The sequence below is a fragment of the Anoplopoma fimbria genome, chromosome 17 (assembly GCF_027596085.1).
Source record: "Anoplopoma fimbria isolate UVic2021 breed Golden Eagle Sablefish chromosome 17, Afim_UVic_2022, whole genome shotgun sequence".
Classification (NCBI taxonomy): domain Eukaryota; kingdom Metazoa; phylum Chordata; class Actinopteri; order Perciformes; family Anoplopomatidae; genus Anoplopoma; species Anoplopoma fimbria.
In genome coordinates, this window is record NC_072465.1 from 16,582,051 (window position 1) to 16,603,298 (window position 21,248).

General features: G+C 37.9%; 1 protein-coding gene across 2 annotated transcripts; it reads right to left on the reverse strand.

The window, feature by feature from the left end:
• Positions 1-178: 178 nt before the first annotated feature.
• LOC129105256 (sodium- and chloride-dependent GABA transporter 2-like) lies at positions 179-17,001 on the reverse strand. Of its 2 annotated transcripts, none has more exons than XM_054616165.1 (15): positions 16,871-17,001; positions 9,833-10,023; positions 8,771-8,905; positions 6,829-6,969; positions 5,653-5,740; positions 5,432-5,564; positions 5,178-5,312; positions 4,799-4,902; positions 4,368-4,492; positions 4,086-4,198; positions 3,324-3,461; positions 3,125-3,227; positions 2,938-3,038; positions 2,314-2,484; positions 179-2,218 (listed from the first exon to the last, which is right to left on the reverse strand). In XM_054616165.1, the coding sequence occupies exons 1-15, from the start codon at positions 16,936-16,938 to the stop codon at positions 2,108-2,110; spliced, it is 1,857 nt and encodes a 618-aa protein (XP_054472140.1). In that variant the 5' UTR covers positions 16,939-17,001; the 3' UTR covers positions 179-2,107. The 2 variants fall into 2 exon arrangements, with proteins under 2 accessions (XP_054472140.1, XP_054472141.1); XM_054616166.1 differs by lacking the exon at positions 16,871-17,001 and adding an exon at positions 14,061-14,193.
• Positions 17,002-21,248: the final 4,247 nt, after the last annotated feature.

Genomic DNA, 21,248 nt, shown 5'->3' on the forward strand with positions numbered 1-21,248 from the left:
TTTTCTGAGGTGTTTAAGGACTTTTTGTCCATGCAGCACCATCTGTTGAGGGAAATCATGTGATCTGAGCCACAGAACTTATGAAAGCTATTGATATCTGGTATTGCAGCTTCGGAGGACATTATTTAAAAATTGTCCTTGTGTTGGTGCATTCAAAGACACAACAGTTTATGCATTATGATTCCTTTATTGGGCTACAAAAACTGCACCACCCAGAAAATAACCTTTTTCTGCGTAGTGTACTCACAAATCAAATCATTTATGAATTATTGTGACTTATTTCAATTAATATGAATTGTTAACATTTTATTTACAACTTTATTTACAAATTGTTTATTTTCATGGTTTTCATTGCTTAAGAAAGGTAAAACTATTATTAGGAAACAACAAACTGGTAACTGATAATTACTGAATGTTTGTAAATGATAGTTTAACTTGGATTAAGATACCCTTTATTTTATTAAATCTGATCTACGTTCTGAGTTTTACTCACCATTCAAATTGTCAGTCAGTTTGACCATATAATGAGATTAAAACAAGGAAATAATCAATAATCATGAGCCACCTGCTTACTGAGCCCTATCAATACCTTATCATATGAATACCAGAGGGCCTCATTCACGTATAATATTTAAAAATGGCACATTGTTTAATAAGATTCCAACCATGAATTTTAGCTTGTTATATACCAGTCTTATGATTCTTTCAATCACATAAACGTTTTCATTGACAAAATATAAGCGAACTGGTCGATCATAATGTATTCATAGATTACAATAGGTAATGTTAAATGGGACATTCTCAATTTGAACATGAATTCATCAGCGCATTGTGAAATACTCTTCCCGGGAAACTTATTTTGATTACGTTTGCTTTTTACGAAGGGTTGGAATCATTGAACTTGTGCCATAGATATCTTTTGAAAACAATTTCTTGAAAAAACAAACAAATCGATTGATCCTCAAATGTGAAAAATGTCGTATTACAGCATTTACGTGTTACATAAAGGACTACTGCCAAAAACGATACAAAATGACATGAATATCAACGTGCACGTTTTGTATAAAAACTATAAATAACCAAGTTTAGCGTTGAGAATACGGTAAAAAATATAATCTACAAATCTCTTTTAAAAATATACCCTTTGTGATTCTGACTCTTACAATTTACAGGTTTGCTCGGTGTTTCTGTTTTTTATTTGATGCTTCCATCACCACAATTCAAATCGCTGGTGTTTCATTTTAACATCAAACATAAACTTGTAAATGCTGAGCTGTATCCTATCTGTTTGAGCAGTATGCACATTTTAAGTCGTTTTTAGTTTTTAACAGTACTTGGCACAGATTAGAAATAGTGTTGAGTCTGCCTGGTGACTCAGACAGTTTACGTGAAGGCAGTTTCCAAGATGTGAATCACACCCTTACTGCTGGATAACCTTTCCTCTTTCATGTCGCTGTTACATTGACAATTTGAAATTAAATTTCCTTCACTCACAGTGACCTAAAAGTGACTCAAGGGTTCAATCTGTATGGCTCATTTGGCAAATGTGGCAGTGTTACTTTTCTCCAGATAGTTATACAACCTGGTTAAACAAAACAAAATTAGCAACATTTTCTTTACAAAAATAACTATTTAAAATATCTATATAAATTTGAGCATGGCTGTTCATCCATGACCAATACGTTTTAAGGTTCACTTGCTATTAGAGCTGAAACAACTAAGAGTTGATTCAATTGATCAAAACAAGACTAATCGCTGTTATTTATACATTTATATTCAAGTTAATTTAATGTCTTAAGAACATCTGAACTCATGGCTCAGGGAAATTCTGATGTGCATTTGTCACTATTTTCTGACATTTGAAAATAATAAATGATCAAATCATGGATTAGAAATCAATGGATCAATTGATAATGAAAGTAATCAATAGTTGCAGCCCTATTGCTAGGTGTTCAAGGGACAACTGAGACTGCTGCATTTCTTTGCGGAATGAAGACCTTGAATTGTGGAGGTCAAAAAGATTGGGAACCTTTCCTCAAAATGAGTAGGAGGACTGCACTGAGGGCATGTTGAGTAAATGTGAAGCTGCTGCAGTTTGTTGTGAACACTAGGACACCATGCTGTCAGGAGATGAGGTCAAGTCGAGCAGTTCAAGTCCTTTTTTGTCTGATTTGTTCAAAGAAAGGTCTTCAGCTGGAGTGCATAAGATGGAGATCCTCTAACAAAGGAGAAGATAGGTTTTAATAAAAAATGTGAAACCCACAAACACCTTTTTAAGACGCATTGATCCATTTATACATATAAACAGCTTACCTGTCGCAGTGTACCGGGAGTGGTGCTCACTTTGTACACCATAACTAGAGGAACCATGAGCGTAGAGGAGAGAGTGAACCACCAGCCTAGCGCATAACCCCACCACGGGTACTCAATTGTGTTGTTGAACTTCAGAGGAGTGTATTTGATCAAGGAGAAAACAAATGTTCCCTGAAAATAGTCACAGAGAAATAAGTGAAAGTGTTGGTTAGACAATGTACATGTCAGAAATGTACCCCCAATCAACCCTAGCTACGATGAAGTAAAGTTTTTTTTAATTTAACAATAAATAAATCAACCAACAGGGAATCGATATGATTAACTTGTTAGACGAAACCCCTTTAAAGGTGTAGAAGATGAAGAACATGCACTAGCATGCACTAAAAAGCCTGCCCTGCCTCTGCTTACATCACACACAGAGGGAGGGCAACTTTATTATCTGCTCAGGTAGACATTACTCCATTATATCTTTACATTTCCAATAGTTGTTTGCTCTTATTATAGAGACCCTTTTAAAAAAGGAGCTGACTGATCCTGCGCTATGATTGGCCAGTATGCGTTCGGGGGCGGGACTTAGCGAAGGGACATAAAAACTGACAGAGTGAATATTTTTTAGCAACTCACCATGCATATCACTGGAGTGATGTATTTCAAACAATACTTAATCAGGGATAAAGGCTTGTATCCAATCATGTCCTCTATGTTATCATAAAACCGGTCTGCACCTGTAAGTACATGGAATAAGCTCTGGTTAGGGAATTCAACATCACAGTGAAGAAACCATGCACATTCCTCTTGTTTATTAACTCACCGTATATCCATCCAATACAAACAGCTTGCAGTATGGCAAAGAGAAGCAGAGTCATCCCACTGCAGGCATAGTAGTCAAACAACTGGAAGATGTACAATCCACCCTGTGTGTGAGACATCAGTTAGCTATAGTGTTCTTTTAACATAAGAAAAAAAGGTTATTGTTAAAGAAGTGAAGTGACATTTTAAAATGATCTTACATCTGTAACCATCACAAGTCCAATAAAGAAACTGAAAACACTGATAGCAAGGAGAAGAAGTTTACGTCGATGGCCAACGTGGAAGAAGGAAGGATTCGTGTCTGAAATTGATGTTACGATGGCTTCCAGACCTACAAACTGAAACACAGAGTTCCCAGTTACACAACTCCACATATGCGGCACACAAACTTTGCAGAGATAATTTCATAATCATTTAGTAAGTACTCAGAGAGTGCATACCTTTGCCAAGGCTGCACAATCCTCTAATCTAGTTATTTTTTATTCTAAAGATTAAGACAAGACATTTTTATTATGCATCCGGATCCGGATCTGCATCAAGACACACAAAGTGACAAAAGATTCATGGGATACAATAGCAAGATTTTTTCTAACATTAGAAATTGCTGCAGTCGATGATAATGATGTTAATAAACGTTCTCACAGTGTTGTAAAGCTGTTGGCTATATGCAAACAGACAAACAAACAAGACCAAAAACACATCAAGAGGTAATACACTGATCTCTTTCTAACTGTGACACCCACAGGACTCCAACCAAGGGCCAAAGATCATAAACCCAAACCTCCCCTTGTTCATAAAGACTGTTATGATGTATGCATATACAAAATGGAAGAAAATCTTTTACCCAGTTATTGTTATTTCATGATCATTAAAGATATACTATACTGAAATGAAAACTTTTGTCAAGAGAGAATAAAACTGCTGTTTCTGATTCATTCAGTGCTAAAGAAGAATCAGCTTACCTCACTGTCCAGTCCCAGAAGGATGATCATAACGAAAAAGAATATCGCCCAGACCTGAGGAAAAGGCATCATGGCGACTGCTCGAGGATAGGCAATGAATGCCAAGCCGGGACCTGCAGTCACGATGAGATGATCAAAATAAAACATTGGGCATTTTTTTATGCCATTGAGTCAAAGTATCTCACTTTAATGGAATGAAATGCATATTGTGCTATTGCTGACCCTTAAAGTACAATGCTCATTAATTCTTCACTTTATTAATAACATTTTCTGTATTTTTACCTGACTCTGCCACTTTTGATATGTCTGTGTTCTGCTCATAAGCCATAAATCCAAGTGCAGAGAAAATGGCAAAGCCTGCAACAAAACTGGTTCCACTGTTCAGGAGGCACAAGTACACACAGTCCCTAAAGACAAAAAAGGACAAAAATACATTTTAGTTGTATTAACTATACTTCGAAGCGATGTGGTATTCTTGGTAAAAGCCCATCAATTTTTTTTTGCCCAAAGTGGACATTAAAGATGTTCTGGCTAACGGTCCAATAGTATTTGTATTTTTTCAGCGGCTGTTGTGCTTTTCAAGTGACTTGGCCTAATGAAGCTGCAGCTTTTGCAGGTCACTGTTGGAGGTGTTCTTTCTTTTTGTGTTTGTTTCTGTGAATATTCGTTACCAAATTATAAAAAACACATTAGAAATATTAAATCAAACTTACTTGTAACAGTTGTTGTTGTACTTGTTATAACTGCCAAGTGCAGTTAGACACCCAATGCAAATAGCATAGGAATAAAATATTTGTGTGCCAGCGTCCATCCACACCTGCAAGACAAATAAAGGTCATGTTTTTATCTACAATAAATAACATATGAAATATGACGTTAACTATGTGTTGCAACTCTGTAGTAAACCTAGACAGAACCACCGAATACAGATTTGCTAATGTTTTACAATCATTTCAATCTCCTGACAGTGCTCCAAACGAAATGCATTTGTTAATGAGGGGACAACCTGTGAGTACACAAGGGTTGTAGAGGTGGTAGTTTCAGCAGAGTTACATATCATTTAAACAAAGAAGTAGTAAAGAGTGCTCATACCTGTGGATCAGACAGGCGGGATGGATCTGGGTAGAGGTAGAACTTGATCCCATCTATGGCCCCTGGCAAGGTGACCCCACGAACAAGCAGTACCGCCAGCATCAGATATGGAAATGTGGCGGTAAAGTAAACTACCTGTGGAAGGGTGAGGGTTAATTTGTGGCAACATTGTGGACTTTGATAGCTGAGTGCTTGTTTAATTTGTTAATTGTTGCTGCAATACGACATGAAGAATGCTAAAGTCCTTGTCCTACCTTCCCAGTGGACTTTACTCCTTTCCAGACACAAAAGTAACAGACGATCCAGGACAGCAGAAGACAGAGAGCCAGCTCCCATCGAATGCTGCCTAATTCATGGACACTTCCTGTGAGATTCAGAACTCTTCTCCTGAAAATCACATTTTGTGTTATTATTCATAAATATCAAATCACTTTCAGAACTTAGTGTCATATTTGGATTCAGTTTTTATACTCACTCCCAAAATTCCCTCACTGGTGACGTTGAATTTTGAGCAGCAGTCCAGTTCAAAGAACCATCACCTCCATTAAACTCCACACAGGTCTCTGTTGAAAAGGCACACAGGATGCTATTAACAATGCATTCAAAGACAACTACACACATTATGCCATTATGCCTTTTGCAAAGCCTTTATGTTAATTTAAGTTCCTATTTTCCTCCAAAATGGAATTGGGGACATTTCCAAAGAGCCTAATCTATTAATTACTGAGCAGATGCAAAGTCCCTGAGCCGAGCAGTTGCATCCTGGTGTGCTGTATGGAGGGGGGTTACTAAAACTTTTTATTCTTTGGAGAGGGCAAAAAGGTTTTCCATGGTTTGTCCTCTCCACAAGCATACAGTGTGCATATTGGTTGTTTAGATGGGAAACGGGCAGAGGGTGGATTGAAGATGTTTGCGTGAATTCGTAGATGCCCGAAGTTTTGGACCTTTTGGAGCATCTTTTGAAATAGTCTCCTCGGATATGTGGGGGTGGGGGCATTATGCTGGATAGGAGAGGGAGCCAGGGGAGTGGTGTTGAGGGAATAGTTATGGTTATGACTTGTGTGGTTGTGTTAAGCTAGGCATCTACATGAAGACAGCAGCACAGTATTCTGCTGTAAGGTACACAAGGGCCAGTGCTCAGGTGAGCAATGTAGGGGCTGCTGCCCCAAGGCTATAAATGACACCATTTAATTGATTAAATACCATTTTATGCTTGTTTGTGTATTCTGAAGCTCTTCTTTATTCACCTGAAATCTTTGTTTAAGATGTGTATGTCAACCAGTGTGAAAGCCAATCGTGGTCCCGTATGCAATTTACTCAAGTGTGATGTGGATACTTGAATCCTCCAGCACACACTCACTGAGAATGGCAGTTCAGCAGTTAAATGTTTGAAATGGACAATATTAGGAGATGTGTCTGGTGGGGATCCTTAAGTATGTAAAGTAACTTGAAGTGAACACTAAGCCAGGCAGAGCGAACCTGGCACCTCACGACTTAAAACGTTTCCTGCAGCTGGATTTTGCACTCCAGATCCTCAAATGAGCCCAAAAAATTGGCCTAATTAATTATTGAACTAAAGGTTCCTAATAATCTTGTTATTTGTTTGTTTCCATGTATTTTCATTTCAGTCAGATCGCATACTGGGACAAACCTGTGTTCCAGTTGTTTCTGCAACTCGCCCAGGGAAGTTCAGTGTTGAAAGAGCAGAAGAGATACAGGAAAGCCCAGGCCAATATGACGATGTAATAGATGCTGGAGTATAAAACTACCACCAGACTGCCAAAACCCATCCCTGACAAAAACAGACAAAAAAAGAGACAAAAAGTATTTAAATCAAAAAGAAAGAAACATATAATTACTACTGTCACTGCAAAGAATTTAATATAATAAAACGTTGTCCTATACATACAGGTACATACTGTACATAAACTACATAAGTATTAAGTAAAGGAGCAACTTGGGGTTCTGTGTCTTGCTCAAGGACACTTCAACATATGAACAGTGGGAGTCATGGATCAACCATCTACTTTGTGGTTAAAAATCGACCTGCACTAGCCACTGAGCTGCATCCGCCCCACAACAATGTTGATTCTTCACAAGGCTGTTATCGCAGAGTAAATAGAGTGTAGAGAACTTTTTTTTTGTTGTAGATTTACTAAAGATATGTTGACTGCAGGCGCACATGAGAAAGATAGACATCCATTTTTGTAACTCATTCAGCCTAATGTAATAGCTCACAGGAGGCAATATCTAACCGATGCGTGCCATGTCAAAGATACGTAATGTTCAATTTTACAGGTTAAACAAACACGACACAGTTTGTCGGGCTTCTTAGGAAAGATGGTGTTACGTGGTTGTTAGTTTTGAGATTTCCTGAGATTTCCAGGAATTTTGTTTCTGTTATTGTCAAGACTTGTCAAGGCCCTTTTATGCTGTTTTCAGGGTGCATTTCTTTTTATTTCAAGTTATAGTTACAACATGTTTCCGCCTTGTTTTTCTCATCCTGGCTGTCCTGCAGCACCTCTTCTCACCCTCTCTCTGAAATGCTCAGTTGTAGCGCTTGCTCCTCTCTCCAGAAAGCAAAGTCTGCTCTGATTGGTCAGCTAGCCCGCTCTGTTGTGATTGGTCAACGTTTCACAAAAAACTCTTCATCCAGAGATTAACAACTGCACAGCAGGTCATCAGGACTTGAACCCAGGCCACCTGGTTAAGAGACTGGTGGCTATGCGCTTCAACTCCATCCCTCTCTTTTGTTGTTTGAGGGCCAAACTCAAAGTCAGAAGCAGTTTTAAGTTACTTCCGTAACATTTTGACCTCAAAAATTACGGAAGTGAAGGAAAGAATTGAATCGAGCCGTTTCAGGCAGCTAGGAGCAGTGATTCTGAGGGGGAGGGTAACTCCTTTTAGGCGTGCACTTCAGGTTTTACACTCTACAGACCTTTTACATTTTAATTTTATTTACAAAAATATATATATAACACACTAAAAAAGAGGGAAAAAGTAGAAAAGCATAATAGGGCCACTTTAAAGTTATTTTCTTAACCAACAACACTGTTTCTCTCTGTTCAGGTGGTGAAAAAGCTTTCATCACATATCCCTGCAAGATTTGTAGCAAAAGTGTGATTACACAAAACAAAATTTGCAGAAAGTCAGTGTGTGATAGGTTGTATGTCCCACAACAGCAATCATTGACCTTCTTATAAAGCAGAAGAAATATATATTTTCATAATAAATTGAGAAAACATAATACAGTATTGCTGCACTGCCGAATATACGTCGTATACAGATTGGCACATATAAACATGTTGTCTGTAATATCACATTTCTTGATGTGTGTGGATGTTTTGTCTTACATTCACTGCAGCAACTTCAGTAAAATGTGAATGCATCCATTTTAGAACTTGTTGTGCAAAGGATTAGATTTGAGAGGTTGCAATAAACACAAGAGCTTTCACCTCATTTGGTCTGCCATCACTGCCATTTTTTTTATTACTTAAAGGCAGAGCCAGCCCTTTTTAATGTTTTAATTTGATTATTTATTCAATATTATTTGATTTGACATGGATAGTCTGACAGTGATTCTATATCTTTACCTTCAAAAAGGGGACAAATTTTCCTCCAGCAGGTAATACTTCCCTGTTGGGTGTACTGGCCGAGTGATGTCTCCAAGAGAAACAGGGGGATGCCGCAGGTAAAGAGGAAGAGGACATAAGGAATGAAGAACACCCCTTGACAAAACAAAAAGTTACACCACATGAGTTGTTTTAAAGGTTGAGCACTAATGGTAAACCACAAGAATCACATTGAGATGCATTGTTCATGAGACAACTCAAATGTTAGTAGGTACGTCCAATCTCTGATAACATCTAAAATAACCTTTATTAGTCCATCAGTTCAACAATCTTGGTAGGCGTCAGTTTGAGTTTCTTCTGAAAAATGTGTGTTTTCAAGTACATTCTCAACTTGTCTGGATATGTCAGTTTTTTCTCTATTCGCAGTGTGTTTCTTCAAGACATGTATGTGTTGTGAAATTACAGTGGGTTTAGTCACATGCAGTCTTTCTTTATTAAATACTTGTTATCAAAGTGATAGAGATGTTTTGGTCATATGCTTGTGTTTTGTCTAACTGCTGTGGTTGAGTAGTTGTTGTAGTGGCTGAGTGTGATTTGTTTAACTTGATGACACCCAATGTAATGTGGCACATTGGTGTGTTATTAATGTATTTGAGCACATTGCATTCACCACATTTCTTTTTGCCTTGTAATTATTAGATAGTAAGTCATAATTATGAGACAAAACATTTTTTTTCTTTGGTGACTATATTACATAATGAATGTGGACATAAAAAGCAGCAACTGCTAGATGTCAGAACAAGCAGGATTTGTAGTTTGTGTTGTTACTCTTAAGAAAAAGGAGTAGCTTAAAGGTAATATTTACATAATAGTTCTGAAATGAGATTTTGGCTGATAATACATGGACAAACATTATCATGATTAAAAGAAAAATCTGGCTCTTGCAGCTTTTAATCTTAACTCAATATTTGTTTTTTGTTGCCATCAAGTTCTCACCCAGGAGTTGTTTTTACATTCTGCATGTGTACTTTTGAAGAAAGTAGCAGTGGTGTTATTAATTCCTTTGGTTATTATGAAACTTACCTCCTCCGTTTTTGTAGCACAGATAAGGAAACCTCCACACATTTCCTAGGCCTATGATTTGTCCTGCAACCGCCAAGAGGAACTCAACTTTGCTTGACCATTGTCCTCTGGTCAGGGTGTTGGGTGCAGGATGGGCAGCGCTCATATCCAGCATGAACTTGACCTCTTGACCATAAGGCTTCTCCATTGCACTGAAACAAGAGAAGGGTTAATGAAAACAAATTACTTAAGTGACGTCGAGGGACAAAATTGCGATGTTCACAAGATTATATAAACTACAGTTTCAAAGTAATTATTCATGTTATTTGTAGATTTTATTATTTTCAATTTCACTACCAAACAAACAACCTAACAACATAATCACTAACCACAGCAGGGATATAGACATGATTTAATCACTGAATATTAATGTTCATAATCCACACAATGCCAGCAGTCTTGCTGTATTAGGTCAACACAGGATCAGCACCTCTTGGCATGAGGGCAACTTTCCCATCAATGTTGCTTTTGTGTTGCTGCGTTGGATTTCGATGTGGGTGTGGAGCAAATTGACTGGAAAATATGCAAGTTACTACATTACTGTTAAAAAGCTTAAAATACTGAGATGCTAAAAATAACTTTCCTAAAGTGTTTTAGGCAATTATATGTGTGAATTTACAAGGAATTTGACCCTGTTTTGTTTTTTTTGCATCTCTCTCAATTGACTTACACAGAAATAGAAATAACAGCTAGTGACAAGGACACCAAGCTTGACAGATAAATAAAGATGTAAATACAAATATCGTATGACTATAAATAAAAAGGAACAATGACCAACAATACAATAAGATATAAAACATCTATATACAAGTCAAGGGCTCTGTAAGTTGTAAACAATACAAATAGTGCAAAGAAATAAATAATGAATGGAAATACAAGGACTGGATGATTGCTTGTGCACAACAAGTTTAACTCATGACATTGCAGCAGTGGACACCCTAGCCCAACAAATACTGGGTTTTTGAGGCCTATAACTTTATTGATATTTCATCTCTTATCTAAAATCGTGTATGACATAAACACATTAACTTACTTTTTCTTATTGTGACCCAGATACATACTGAGCGAGACATTTTACAGTTCAACTTATCAGCTCTCTGGTGGATAAACTAAATGCACTGTGATGGTGAATAGTAATGCAGCTGAGCATTCTGCAATTTCTTGTTACTTATAGGATGACCTTTACAACAATATGATAAATCTACAATAAAATTCTACCCACCGATATAATTGCCTCATAGATCTTACTGTAATGTGGTTTTGAAAACGCTCAAAAAGAGAAGTTAAAAGGACAAAGAAAAGGGTCTAAACATAGTTTAATTTAAAAGTAATACTTTCAAAATAACAACTTAATTTCATTTAATTCTTTATCATTTTATCACCATCTTTTAAAGACATTTATGAACTTAGTGATAAGCGTGGTTAATGGTTCATCCATGAGAGCCTGGCGTCATCATTTTATGAAACAAGCGTGTCTGATATGCAAAGAAGGGAAAAAACAACAACAGTAGAAGTAGTACCTCTGCAAAGACCAAATTATTTGCGCAGATGGCAACTCTTTAACCCTATTTCATCATAAGTACTTGAATTTTGTTTTGTAGAAGATGTTTGGCAGTGTTGGAAGAAGTAATCAGATGTCAAGTTTAAGCATAAATACCACATAAGATGATCCTTTAAGTGTATGAGAAGTTAGGCATTGTTTGTTTAATATATTATGTATCTTTCACTTGTGTTCGTAAGCAACAAAAATTGACACCGCAACAACTACACGAAAATGCATTTCTTAATTAAAGATGTTGGAGATGGCTATAGTTAAATGTATGTTTATACAATGTATAATGTATTGTTTTAAAAGAGGTGAGTAAACAGTAGGTGCAACCAATAATTTACAATGCAGCGATTAACCCTCCTGTTGTGTTCATTTCTCCCCCCTTACTTTAGTGTTCCCGGTCAAATTTGACCGGTCTGTTTTAAGTGCTCTTACATTAACACAAAATGGATGTGTAGGTGTGTATGGGGCTGTTTTCCATCTGATGAATGGACATGATCTAGTGTTTCCCATTAATTTCCTATGGCGGTCACTTTTGACCGGGAACACCATGGGTGTAACAAAGTTGAGTAAACCACTCAAAATTCAATGAAAGTGGTGATCAGCAATTTCATATGTTCAAATGCCTGGTGTGGAGGATATTATAAGGCCTTGAGGCAATCAGATGTAAAACACAATATTTATGATTGAATAAAGTTGTAAATCGTCACATTTGACCCGAACACGACAGGAGGGAGACATTTTAGTGGGATTTCAACCCCCAGTCGTCTAAAGGGTGATGTCCCTACAAGAGCAATTTATCCCATTTTTATAAGGTTGAAACCAGCCAAAAGACAGTACCACTGCTCTAAAAATCAACTGAACCATAGCATATGGCATAGCTGTCATGTTTTAAGTTCATGTCCTATAAATGATGTCATTGTCTACACTCTACTGAAACAGAACTGCTTAACACACAAGAAGAGCATGTTCACTCACAATGGGTTTTATTCATTAATATGTGGTCAGAAAACAAATAGCAAATAGCAAGCTGTACATAGATTTACAAATAAAAAAGCTATTTTAAACTTATTTTAGTCATGATACAAATATTATTCTTTTGCTTTTTTCAAATACAAGACTTAAATCCCCATTAAATCAGACATGCTGTGGAAGAACACATTTGCAAAAACAGTCTGTTGGAATAACAGTAAGGGCTTATTGTTTATAATGGCGGTTGCACAGGTTTGTGTTTCAAAAAAAAAGTACCTGTCTGAACGTGCTAGAGTGAACACTGTAACCTGTTTTGAGTCACAATTATCTGTAGACATTAGCAGATCTGTGAGACTGGGAGTTTGGCAAAGTGGTACTTTAAGATACCTGCATACTAAACTAACATGATCACAATGACAATCTTAACATGCTAATGATTAGCAGGTACAATGTTTACCATGTTCAACATCTTAGTTTAGCATGCAGGTATTTTGTCTTAGACCAAGGTATTGGACAAATAAGAATGTCGATCTGCGTGTGCCACAAGAGGAAAAGTCAAAGGATCATCAAATATTTCTATACAGCATTTCATGGCAATCTAACAGTTGTTGAGATATTTCAGTCTGGACCAAAGCGGTACATTACACTACAGCCAAGCCTCTAACAAGGCTAAAAAGTACCGTTCCATTTAAAATTAAGCACTAAACCCTGTATTATGTTTCAGCAAATAAAATAAAAAACATTTGGAAAATATTTTGTCTGGCTGCAGCTGTAATCAGTTTCAAAGGAATGTAATTTCTGGGAGACAGGGTTCTTTGCACCAGACTGACTAATGTTCATCACAAAACCTTGAAGAGCCAGGAGGAAAGTTACTATATGAACAGGCATGATTGATACTGACAAATGAATAGGCTGCATGAGGGAGGGGAAAATATCCAACCAGGTTCCAAGAGAAACTGCTGTCAAGTAAGTGGTTTAAAAAAATATATCTCACATAATATTTTTGCTCTACAAGGAATAGTTTTTGGTCACTTCTACTGAGTAAGTTTCTTTTTTTTATCCCAGCCCACCATCGACAGGGAGACGTGGGCTCAGTCATTTTCTGTTTGGAATATTAGAAAATCCCAGACCAGACAAAATATTCTGCTATCTATTAACATCAGTAGTTTTTAGGACTTAAATTGCTGAAAAATGAAGCATTTTTATTCATGCATGCACCTTTTATTTTCTGCAAACAATCATAGCAAGGGATTCAATTATTTAATATCAGTATAATTATAAGTAACTTTTAAAAGAGTTTGTTATAATGCTATCTTTTCAAATATTTGCACATTGATTTGTCATGTGTTTGTTTTAAATGTGAGGTTTAAGCAGCAATGATCACAGAGCAACCTCATGTGTCACACTACACACACTAAACAAGGGAAATAGCTGCTCTCACCCGCAGCATAGCCGGTAACCTTTGGCCTACATAATACAGCTACAGGCGCCAAGCACAAGTGCAACCACAAAAGCCCAGCTGTCTCTGAACTGCAAGGATACCATTTGTTTCCTACTCAAGAAAGTAAACCAAAGTAGTGTACACTCACAATGTATAAGAAGGACAAATTTAAGAAAGACAGAAAAACCTGCTTGTGACATGAAGGGAAAGGGATTGGTTAAGAGTACCTGAGAAAGGTTGGTTCTTGTCTTTAGTCTGTGGTTATGCTTCCATTTATCCCTATGTGGGATTCATCTGGTGCCTTTTGAAGAAAATACAAGTCTAGATCTCTCCAGGATAAGTTCCCTTCCCAGCTCTGACCATGAGTGAGCCCATGAGTAGAGGTCTGAGAGAGCTGTATTTATGTGACAATGAGTGAGAGCGAAAGAGCCAGAGGGACAGAGTGAGAGAGGGGGCGGGGTGTTATGTGTTTCTGAATGAGCAACTTAAGGCGGAGACTGTTCATGGAGGCCACAAGGCTTCACAGTAAAGAGCATGGGATTTGCACAGTAGCAGGCTGGCTGTATGGCTCTGTAGGTATTTATGTCTGTCGTCAGTATGTTCAACACTGGTCGAGACAGAAAAATCTGAAAAATGAACTTTGATGCACAACCAGTTTCTTAAACTACATCACCAGTAAGGTTGACATTTTAGGTTTTTAGTGAAATGTCTCAACAATTTATTAAATGGTCCGAGAATTATTACGATTAACCCTCTGTTAATCGTAATAATTTTCGGACCATTCATCAAGTCACTAAAAAATGTCAAGTACTTTGCAAAACTAGTGAAATTTCCATCATCCTCAACTCTACCTATTGCTTAGTACTAATTAGCAAATTTGCAATTTACCATCCTCACTAACTTGGTGAAGATGGTAAACATTATAACGTTTGCTCAAAGTTCACCCCATTCATTTTTTAATGAAAGTAAGCAATTTTCAGAGCAATGAATTGTGGGATTCCATGTGATGTGGAACTGACAATCGATGTGAAAGTCTTCACGCAAATTCGCATGAAAACTCTGACAAAGAAAAAGTGATTCAGTCTCACTCTTTATCTGCTGAGGAAGATTGTGGGATTCACCCCTTCCTCCGAGATTACAGATACTAACAAACGACACTACCACAGTGACAAGAAATAAGTGGATTTATTCATTGCAGTACACCTTTAGTGTTGTTCTGTTTATTAAACATGTTGTGTTGCTACTCTGAATAAACCAAAAAAGTAGAAGTTTAGGATTTTTGATTCGCATTATTTTCCCCCTTTGACTCACATTGAACAAGGCTAGTTTAGCTTAGCATAAAAAGTGGAAAAAGGAAGAAAAGCTAGCATGAATGTCTGCAAAGCTCAAAACAAACTTACTCACTACTAATGGTATCCTGTTTAATTTGTACATAAACTGAAATGTCAAAATTACGATTTTTGTCATTTTAGGGGAAAAGATGTGGTGGAGCTTCATTTGTTTGCGACAAACAAGTTTACAAATTTTTTTTCATAGTTAAAAAAATCCCAATACAATGATTAAGACATGCACCTGTTTGGAGTTTCAGGTGTCCTACCAGCATTTTTATCTTTGTCTCTTTTATAATGGCAGTCTTTGGGGTAAATGTTTATTTTCTGATTGGGGTATTATGGAGGTTAGCCATTCATTCATTCATTCTACCACTGAGAGACAGCAAATCCTACATTAGAGGCTTTAAATGAAAAAGAATGCCAGTGGTGTCAATGTTCCTTAACAAGAGTTAAATAATGAGGCTTACTCTCACTGCACACCTGCACACATTTAAAGCTGTGAAACTGAAGAGTTGGTTGCTGTTTTCTTTGAATCACAGCAGGTTTTACGCTAGCGAGCAATAAAAGCCACAATAAAAGTATAACAAAACAACAGCACGCAAAAGGAAAAAGAGAATACTTAAAGAGATACAGTATTATAACTTAACATAATTATAATTCTGAATTCTTTACTGTTTTTTACTGTTTTTTTTTTGCTCATTTGCTTATTTATAATACTTATTTTTGATCTTGTTTTTTTTGTTTTACTATGTCTCTTGTTTTCACTATCCTCTATGCTGCTGTAATCCTGTAAATTTCCCCGCTGAGGGACTAATAAAGGATTATATTATCTCTTATTTTATCTTATAATGAACCTGAAAATCATTTAAGATAAACCATTTTATCACAGGCACAAAAGTATTTTATTGACAGAAAGGCACAGATGGTGACCCTAGATGATCCATTCTCTCCCTCCCTCTGCGTCAGTTTCTGTCCCACACAGGCACCCTGAGGTGTCCACCACCTCCACAACGCTATGCTACATTCACCACAGAAGATTTTAACACACAGTGTGTGAAAAAACACAAATGTATGCAGTATGTGAGGCACACACACACACACACACACACACACACACACACACACACACACACACACACACACACACACACACACACACACACACACACACACACACACACACACACACACACACACACACTCATAACTGTGTCTTGTGCTTGATGAGTGGATTTTGTTTAACATATTTCTTTCTTGCATATTTTATCGATTTATTGGTAGTATTTGCTTTATCGGTAGTATCTGTTTCCTTATGTTTTTACTTTTATAGTTGTACTGATTTCTTCGTGAACATTTGTTTTCCTAATTGGTCTCTTTGGGGTAACGGAAACAAGTTGTGAGCATGTCGTTGACATATCATTACCTTTAAAGTTTATCTGGCAAACTATTTTTCAAATGAGCAACTGAACAACTGTACATCCCATTATTACAGAGAAGTTCTGGTAAGCGCCAACAGGGAAATATCTGACTCTTTAGCTGCTAAATGCTCCACTATGTTCAGCAACTAGTCGATCACTGTCTGCTGGTTGAGGCTGAGTAGAGTAAGGTAGGTTTTTTTCAGCTCTTGAGGAGAGATGTGACACTGTACCAAAACAGTAAAGTTTCTTATCAATAAAAAAGGGGAGTAAGATCGTATGTATACTCACCATTTGCCATCGTCTGAAGCAGATTGACATCCTTCTGGGTGTCCTGACCTTGTTTCAGGTTTTTCCATCTCAAAAATACTCGTCTCCTGTTTAGTCTTTCTGTGTATCTCTGACGGAGGAGCTTGCAACAAGTGTGCAGGGCTTGGAAGGTACAAGATGTGGTATAAATCACTGTCCTGGTTGTTAATGAATTATCTTTGGCAGATTTTGCAGAAGTGAACAGGGGTACTTGAGTTCAAGGAAACACAGCTGCCACCTGTGGCAACAACACAAGTCTTAATTCTTCATCAAACTTTCCCATACTTGTAATCCTAAAGTATAACTTTATTTGGTGTTTTGCTATGTTAACCTTTTTCTAAATAGTATCAGTATTTTACTGGGAAATAGTATACAGTATTTTACTGGGAAATAGTATGCAGTATGTCACTGCTCACAAACACAGTAAATTACTATGGATTTTACAGGCATTTTTTACAGTGCATATATACATCTATTACTAAGACTTTCTCATTAGTATTAGAAAGGATGGTTTGTTATTTTGTCCCTGACCAAGATAACATAGCATTGAAAAGTTTTGTATATACTTTATACTGATATTTCTAATTATCTTAAATGTGGCATTATGGCAAAATTATAAAAAGTGTGAAGCGGAATGCTTATACACTCATTCTTAGTTCTTCTTTTCTTAATCCAGGAAGTTATATCTACATCCCCTGTGTGTGTACACATACTTGGTCAAAAAAGCTGATTCAGTTAGGTTTAATGCTTTGTTAAAACCACTTTTAAAAACTGTAAAACAAACACACACACACACACACACACACACACACACACACACACACACACACACACACACACACACACACACACACACACACACACACACACACACACACACACACACACACACACACACAGAGAGCTTATAGTACAGACTGTAACGTACAGGTTAACGGTTAAGCTAACGCCAGTCAAAGCGGCAGAGTTGATTATTAAATCTAAAACACTGAGCTGGACAGACATGTAGTTTCTAAATAGAAACAGTGTGTAATTCAAAAGCTGGTCTTGGCTGAACATAATTTAATTAGTAATTCTTTTTTTTATGCTTGTGTTGGTATTTACTTTACTTATTTCAGCATTCATTTATTTCACAGTTTCAAATAGCACGGATATGAATGACAGTCGAAGATTAAAAAAGAGGGTCAGAAAGATATTTGTGCAAATGACCCACAGCAATGTATGTAGATGTTTCATGACAAGCAACCTCTTGTTGCTGTCCAAACACAAAAGCTCTTTCTTTCTGTCAAAGTGGTTGGCTGCATAGTTGGGCCTGAATCGTCTGACACTGACACGGGAGACTGTGGTTCATATCCCAGCTCCTTTTTTAACCTTCCCCACGTCTTTCCCTTACCAGCCCTGAGCATATTTTTAACCATGACCACAACCTTTCTGTCCTTTTTGGCTCATATGGGTTATTTCGCAAGGTACTGACAAGTGACCTATTTTTCTGTGTAGGCATAGCAACTTGTTTGAAACAGAAGCAGTGAGTGTTGGGACTATGGGTACAGAAAAAGAGCTGTCCAGTCTTCCTCAGGAGATGCAGTGATTTTTTCCCACTTAAATTGAACCTTTATTTAGAAAGGTAAGCTCACTGAGATACAGGGTGTCATTTTCAAGAGGCATGGTTAAGACAACAACAACAGCAATATGACACTAATTTACATATGGACAGGAATGGTTTGGTTTATCAGAAATTACATATGCCTATTTGAAATTCTTGAGCTAGGGTAAACTGAAATGCAATTTGAATTGAACTATTCCATAACTTAGTCCCTTTATATCTAATGGAGAATTGACTGAGCCTGGTATTAAACATTAGGAGCTGTAACCATTTCATATTCCAAACAATAACATCAACCACAGAAAGTCAGAAAGTCCCTGTGGATGGCCAGATCCTGGAAGATCACTTTTTTAGTGGCTTCTGGTTAAGGAATTAGATTTTTTTATAAAATGGAAATAAAATACTAAGATGTACAAAATGTAGAAAATAACTTGATAACCCACCTCACTTCTGGTGCAGCATCCACACACATTCAAATAACTGCAATCAGGAAGCTGCCAACACATGGGCTGCTCCAAACCTGTCTGCAAGCTGGTGCAGGTGTTGTGCCACACTCCTTCTAACTGCAACACAACTGGCTGAGGAGGGACAAAAACAATTATACAAATCAAGTCAGTATGTTTCATTTGACTTCATTTCAATTGTTTTAACACTGATATAATAAATGCCTCCTCTTCTCTCCTCTTACCTCAGCCCTGTGTTCAACAGAGCCGTCATGACCCGAACATGGCTGCAGTTCTCCACCATGGCGTCCAGTGCGAGATTGGCCTGCTGCTGAATAAAGGTGTTTGTCGTCTGGGCCAGTTTCAACAGCAGGGCTCGGCCTGTCCCTTCTACCTCGGGGTCCATGGCCTCCTGGAGGTCAACATATAACTGAGCCAAGGTGTTCATGGCTTCACAGGCCACTGCTGAGCGCAGGTTATGCACCTGTAAAGTAAGAGTAAACATCAACAGTCCAGACTTATCAGCACATGTAGGCGAAGGAGGACTACATGAGACACAAAGATGAAAACAAAAACACAGAGAGGAATGTGTGTACAATACCTCCTCAATGAGAACCAGACAAACTTCATGCAGTTTGGTCTTCAGGGTCTCTGAGTGGTGCTGTGCCAGAGCTTGAATCGCTTTTAAGCTGAGTTTTTTTTCATCCTGTAAATTTACGTGACAAGACTTATGGTGAGTTAACCTGTACATCACAAATAATTACACACGTGATGTTACTGCAAATGTCACCAACTTTAAATGTAAAGTATAATAGCATACTATTTTACGCTTTACTAAGATGCACCAACTGATCACAGCTCACAACATTTACTGGCTCCTCACCAAACTTTAATAAAACAGCTTTTGGCAGGGTGTATTGATTTAAAACTGACTAGCTTCAACGTAAGGCCCTGAAGTAAGATCAAATAACTGCTGATCTGGTTTAACAAGTAGTGTCTTACCAGTCGTCTGAGGAGAGCAGCTTGAAGCAGACTGACATACTCTCCACAGGGTTGGTCAACGGCTGCTGCTAAATTTTTCTTGCTGTCTGGAGGCTGCATTCACTGGCTGCCTTTTGGCCTGGTAAACAGGAAAATACTCCATCAAAGCATTGTACTTACTGTAGCTACTGTAATTCTTTACAAAAAACTTTGAGGAGCCCAAGTTCACTGCTTGTACTACAATTATTCAGGATATGCATAGATTGATTTACCAGCTCCACTGCCAGCTTTTGCAGAGCCACTGAGTTCCACTTTTCTTTGATTGGGGAACTGTTGGCAGGCATGGGGCCAAAGGTGGCAAAACAGGGGTCATCTTAGGAGGTGCTGGAAGGGTCATTTTATAAAGGGGTGCTCTTGGGTGCTGCTGGGGTTCGAGGTGAAGGGACAAGCTTGAATCGCTCCAATTTTATCCATTATAGCCTCAATTTTGTTTTTAGCTGACTGGAGCCCACATCCATTAAATACCTCCTTGTCTGTTGAGAATAACGGCAAAATAGGCAAACCTAGAAGAAATTGCAAAAGTTCCCACAAAAGACAGACATCCTCATGCAACAGTGTGTCTTCAGAAGAACTGACCTGCTCCACTGAGTTTGGCAGAAATTCTTCTCCTGGACAGTTGTACTGGTTTAGTAGGAGGAAGAGTTGGTCTCAATGCATCCTCAATCGGACAAATGTCCCTCAGCTCACTGGGTGTGTAAGTATCTTCACAGCTGAGGCTGGACACAGAGCGGAGGGAAGCAGTTGGGCTCCCGTCTCTGCATGCCTTACATGCAAGTGTAGCCATCTGACTGCCAACAAACACCTTGTCCCAGAAGTAGTCCTCCTCCTCATCCAAACTTCTAGGACTCTACTGGTTTCTGTCAATGTACTCCATGTTCAAACCAGTTACATCTAAAAGAGAGCTGAGTCTTCCTCCTCGCCGAGGAGATTTTGTGCTTTCTCTGGGAAAAGCTGGTGGTCGATGTGAAGGCAGGGTGACGTCCTGAACAGAGAGTCCCAGTCTCCTCCGAACAGCATCATTTCGGGCCTTCTCTGCAGCGCACAGCCTTTCTGCTTGTCGGATAGTTGCAGCCCTCTTAGCACTCAAAGACCACTGTATGTCCAGGATGCTGGACTCACTAGTGAAGCCATCAGATTATCCTGTCTACACTGGCTCCCAGCTTGCTGTGAAAATAAATTTGAACAAAATATGATTGAGTTGATCTATTTTGACTCAGTTCTTCAAAAGATGAGAATACTGGTCAGAGAAGTTTCCAGAGCAATCAACTGCTCT

Bases quoted from the DNA above. Each gene is read 5' to 3' on its own strand.
- LOC129105256 (XM_054616165.1), bottom strand. From the start codon at position 16,938: ATGGAAAAACCTGAAACAAGGTCAGGACACCCAGAAGGATGTCAATCT. The intron at 8,906-9,832 runs GTAAGTTTCATA...TGTTTTGTCAAG, and splicing joins GTGCTACAAAAACGGAGGAG to GGGTGTTCTTCATTCCTTAT. The intron at 3,039-3,124 runs GTGAGTTAATAA...ATGTACTTACAG, and splicing joins TTGTATTGGATGGATATACG to GTGCAGACCGGTTTTATGAT.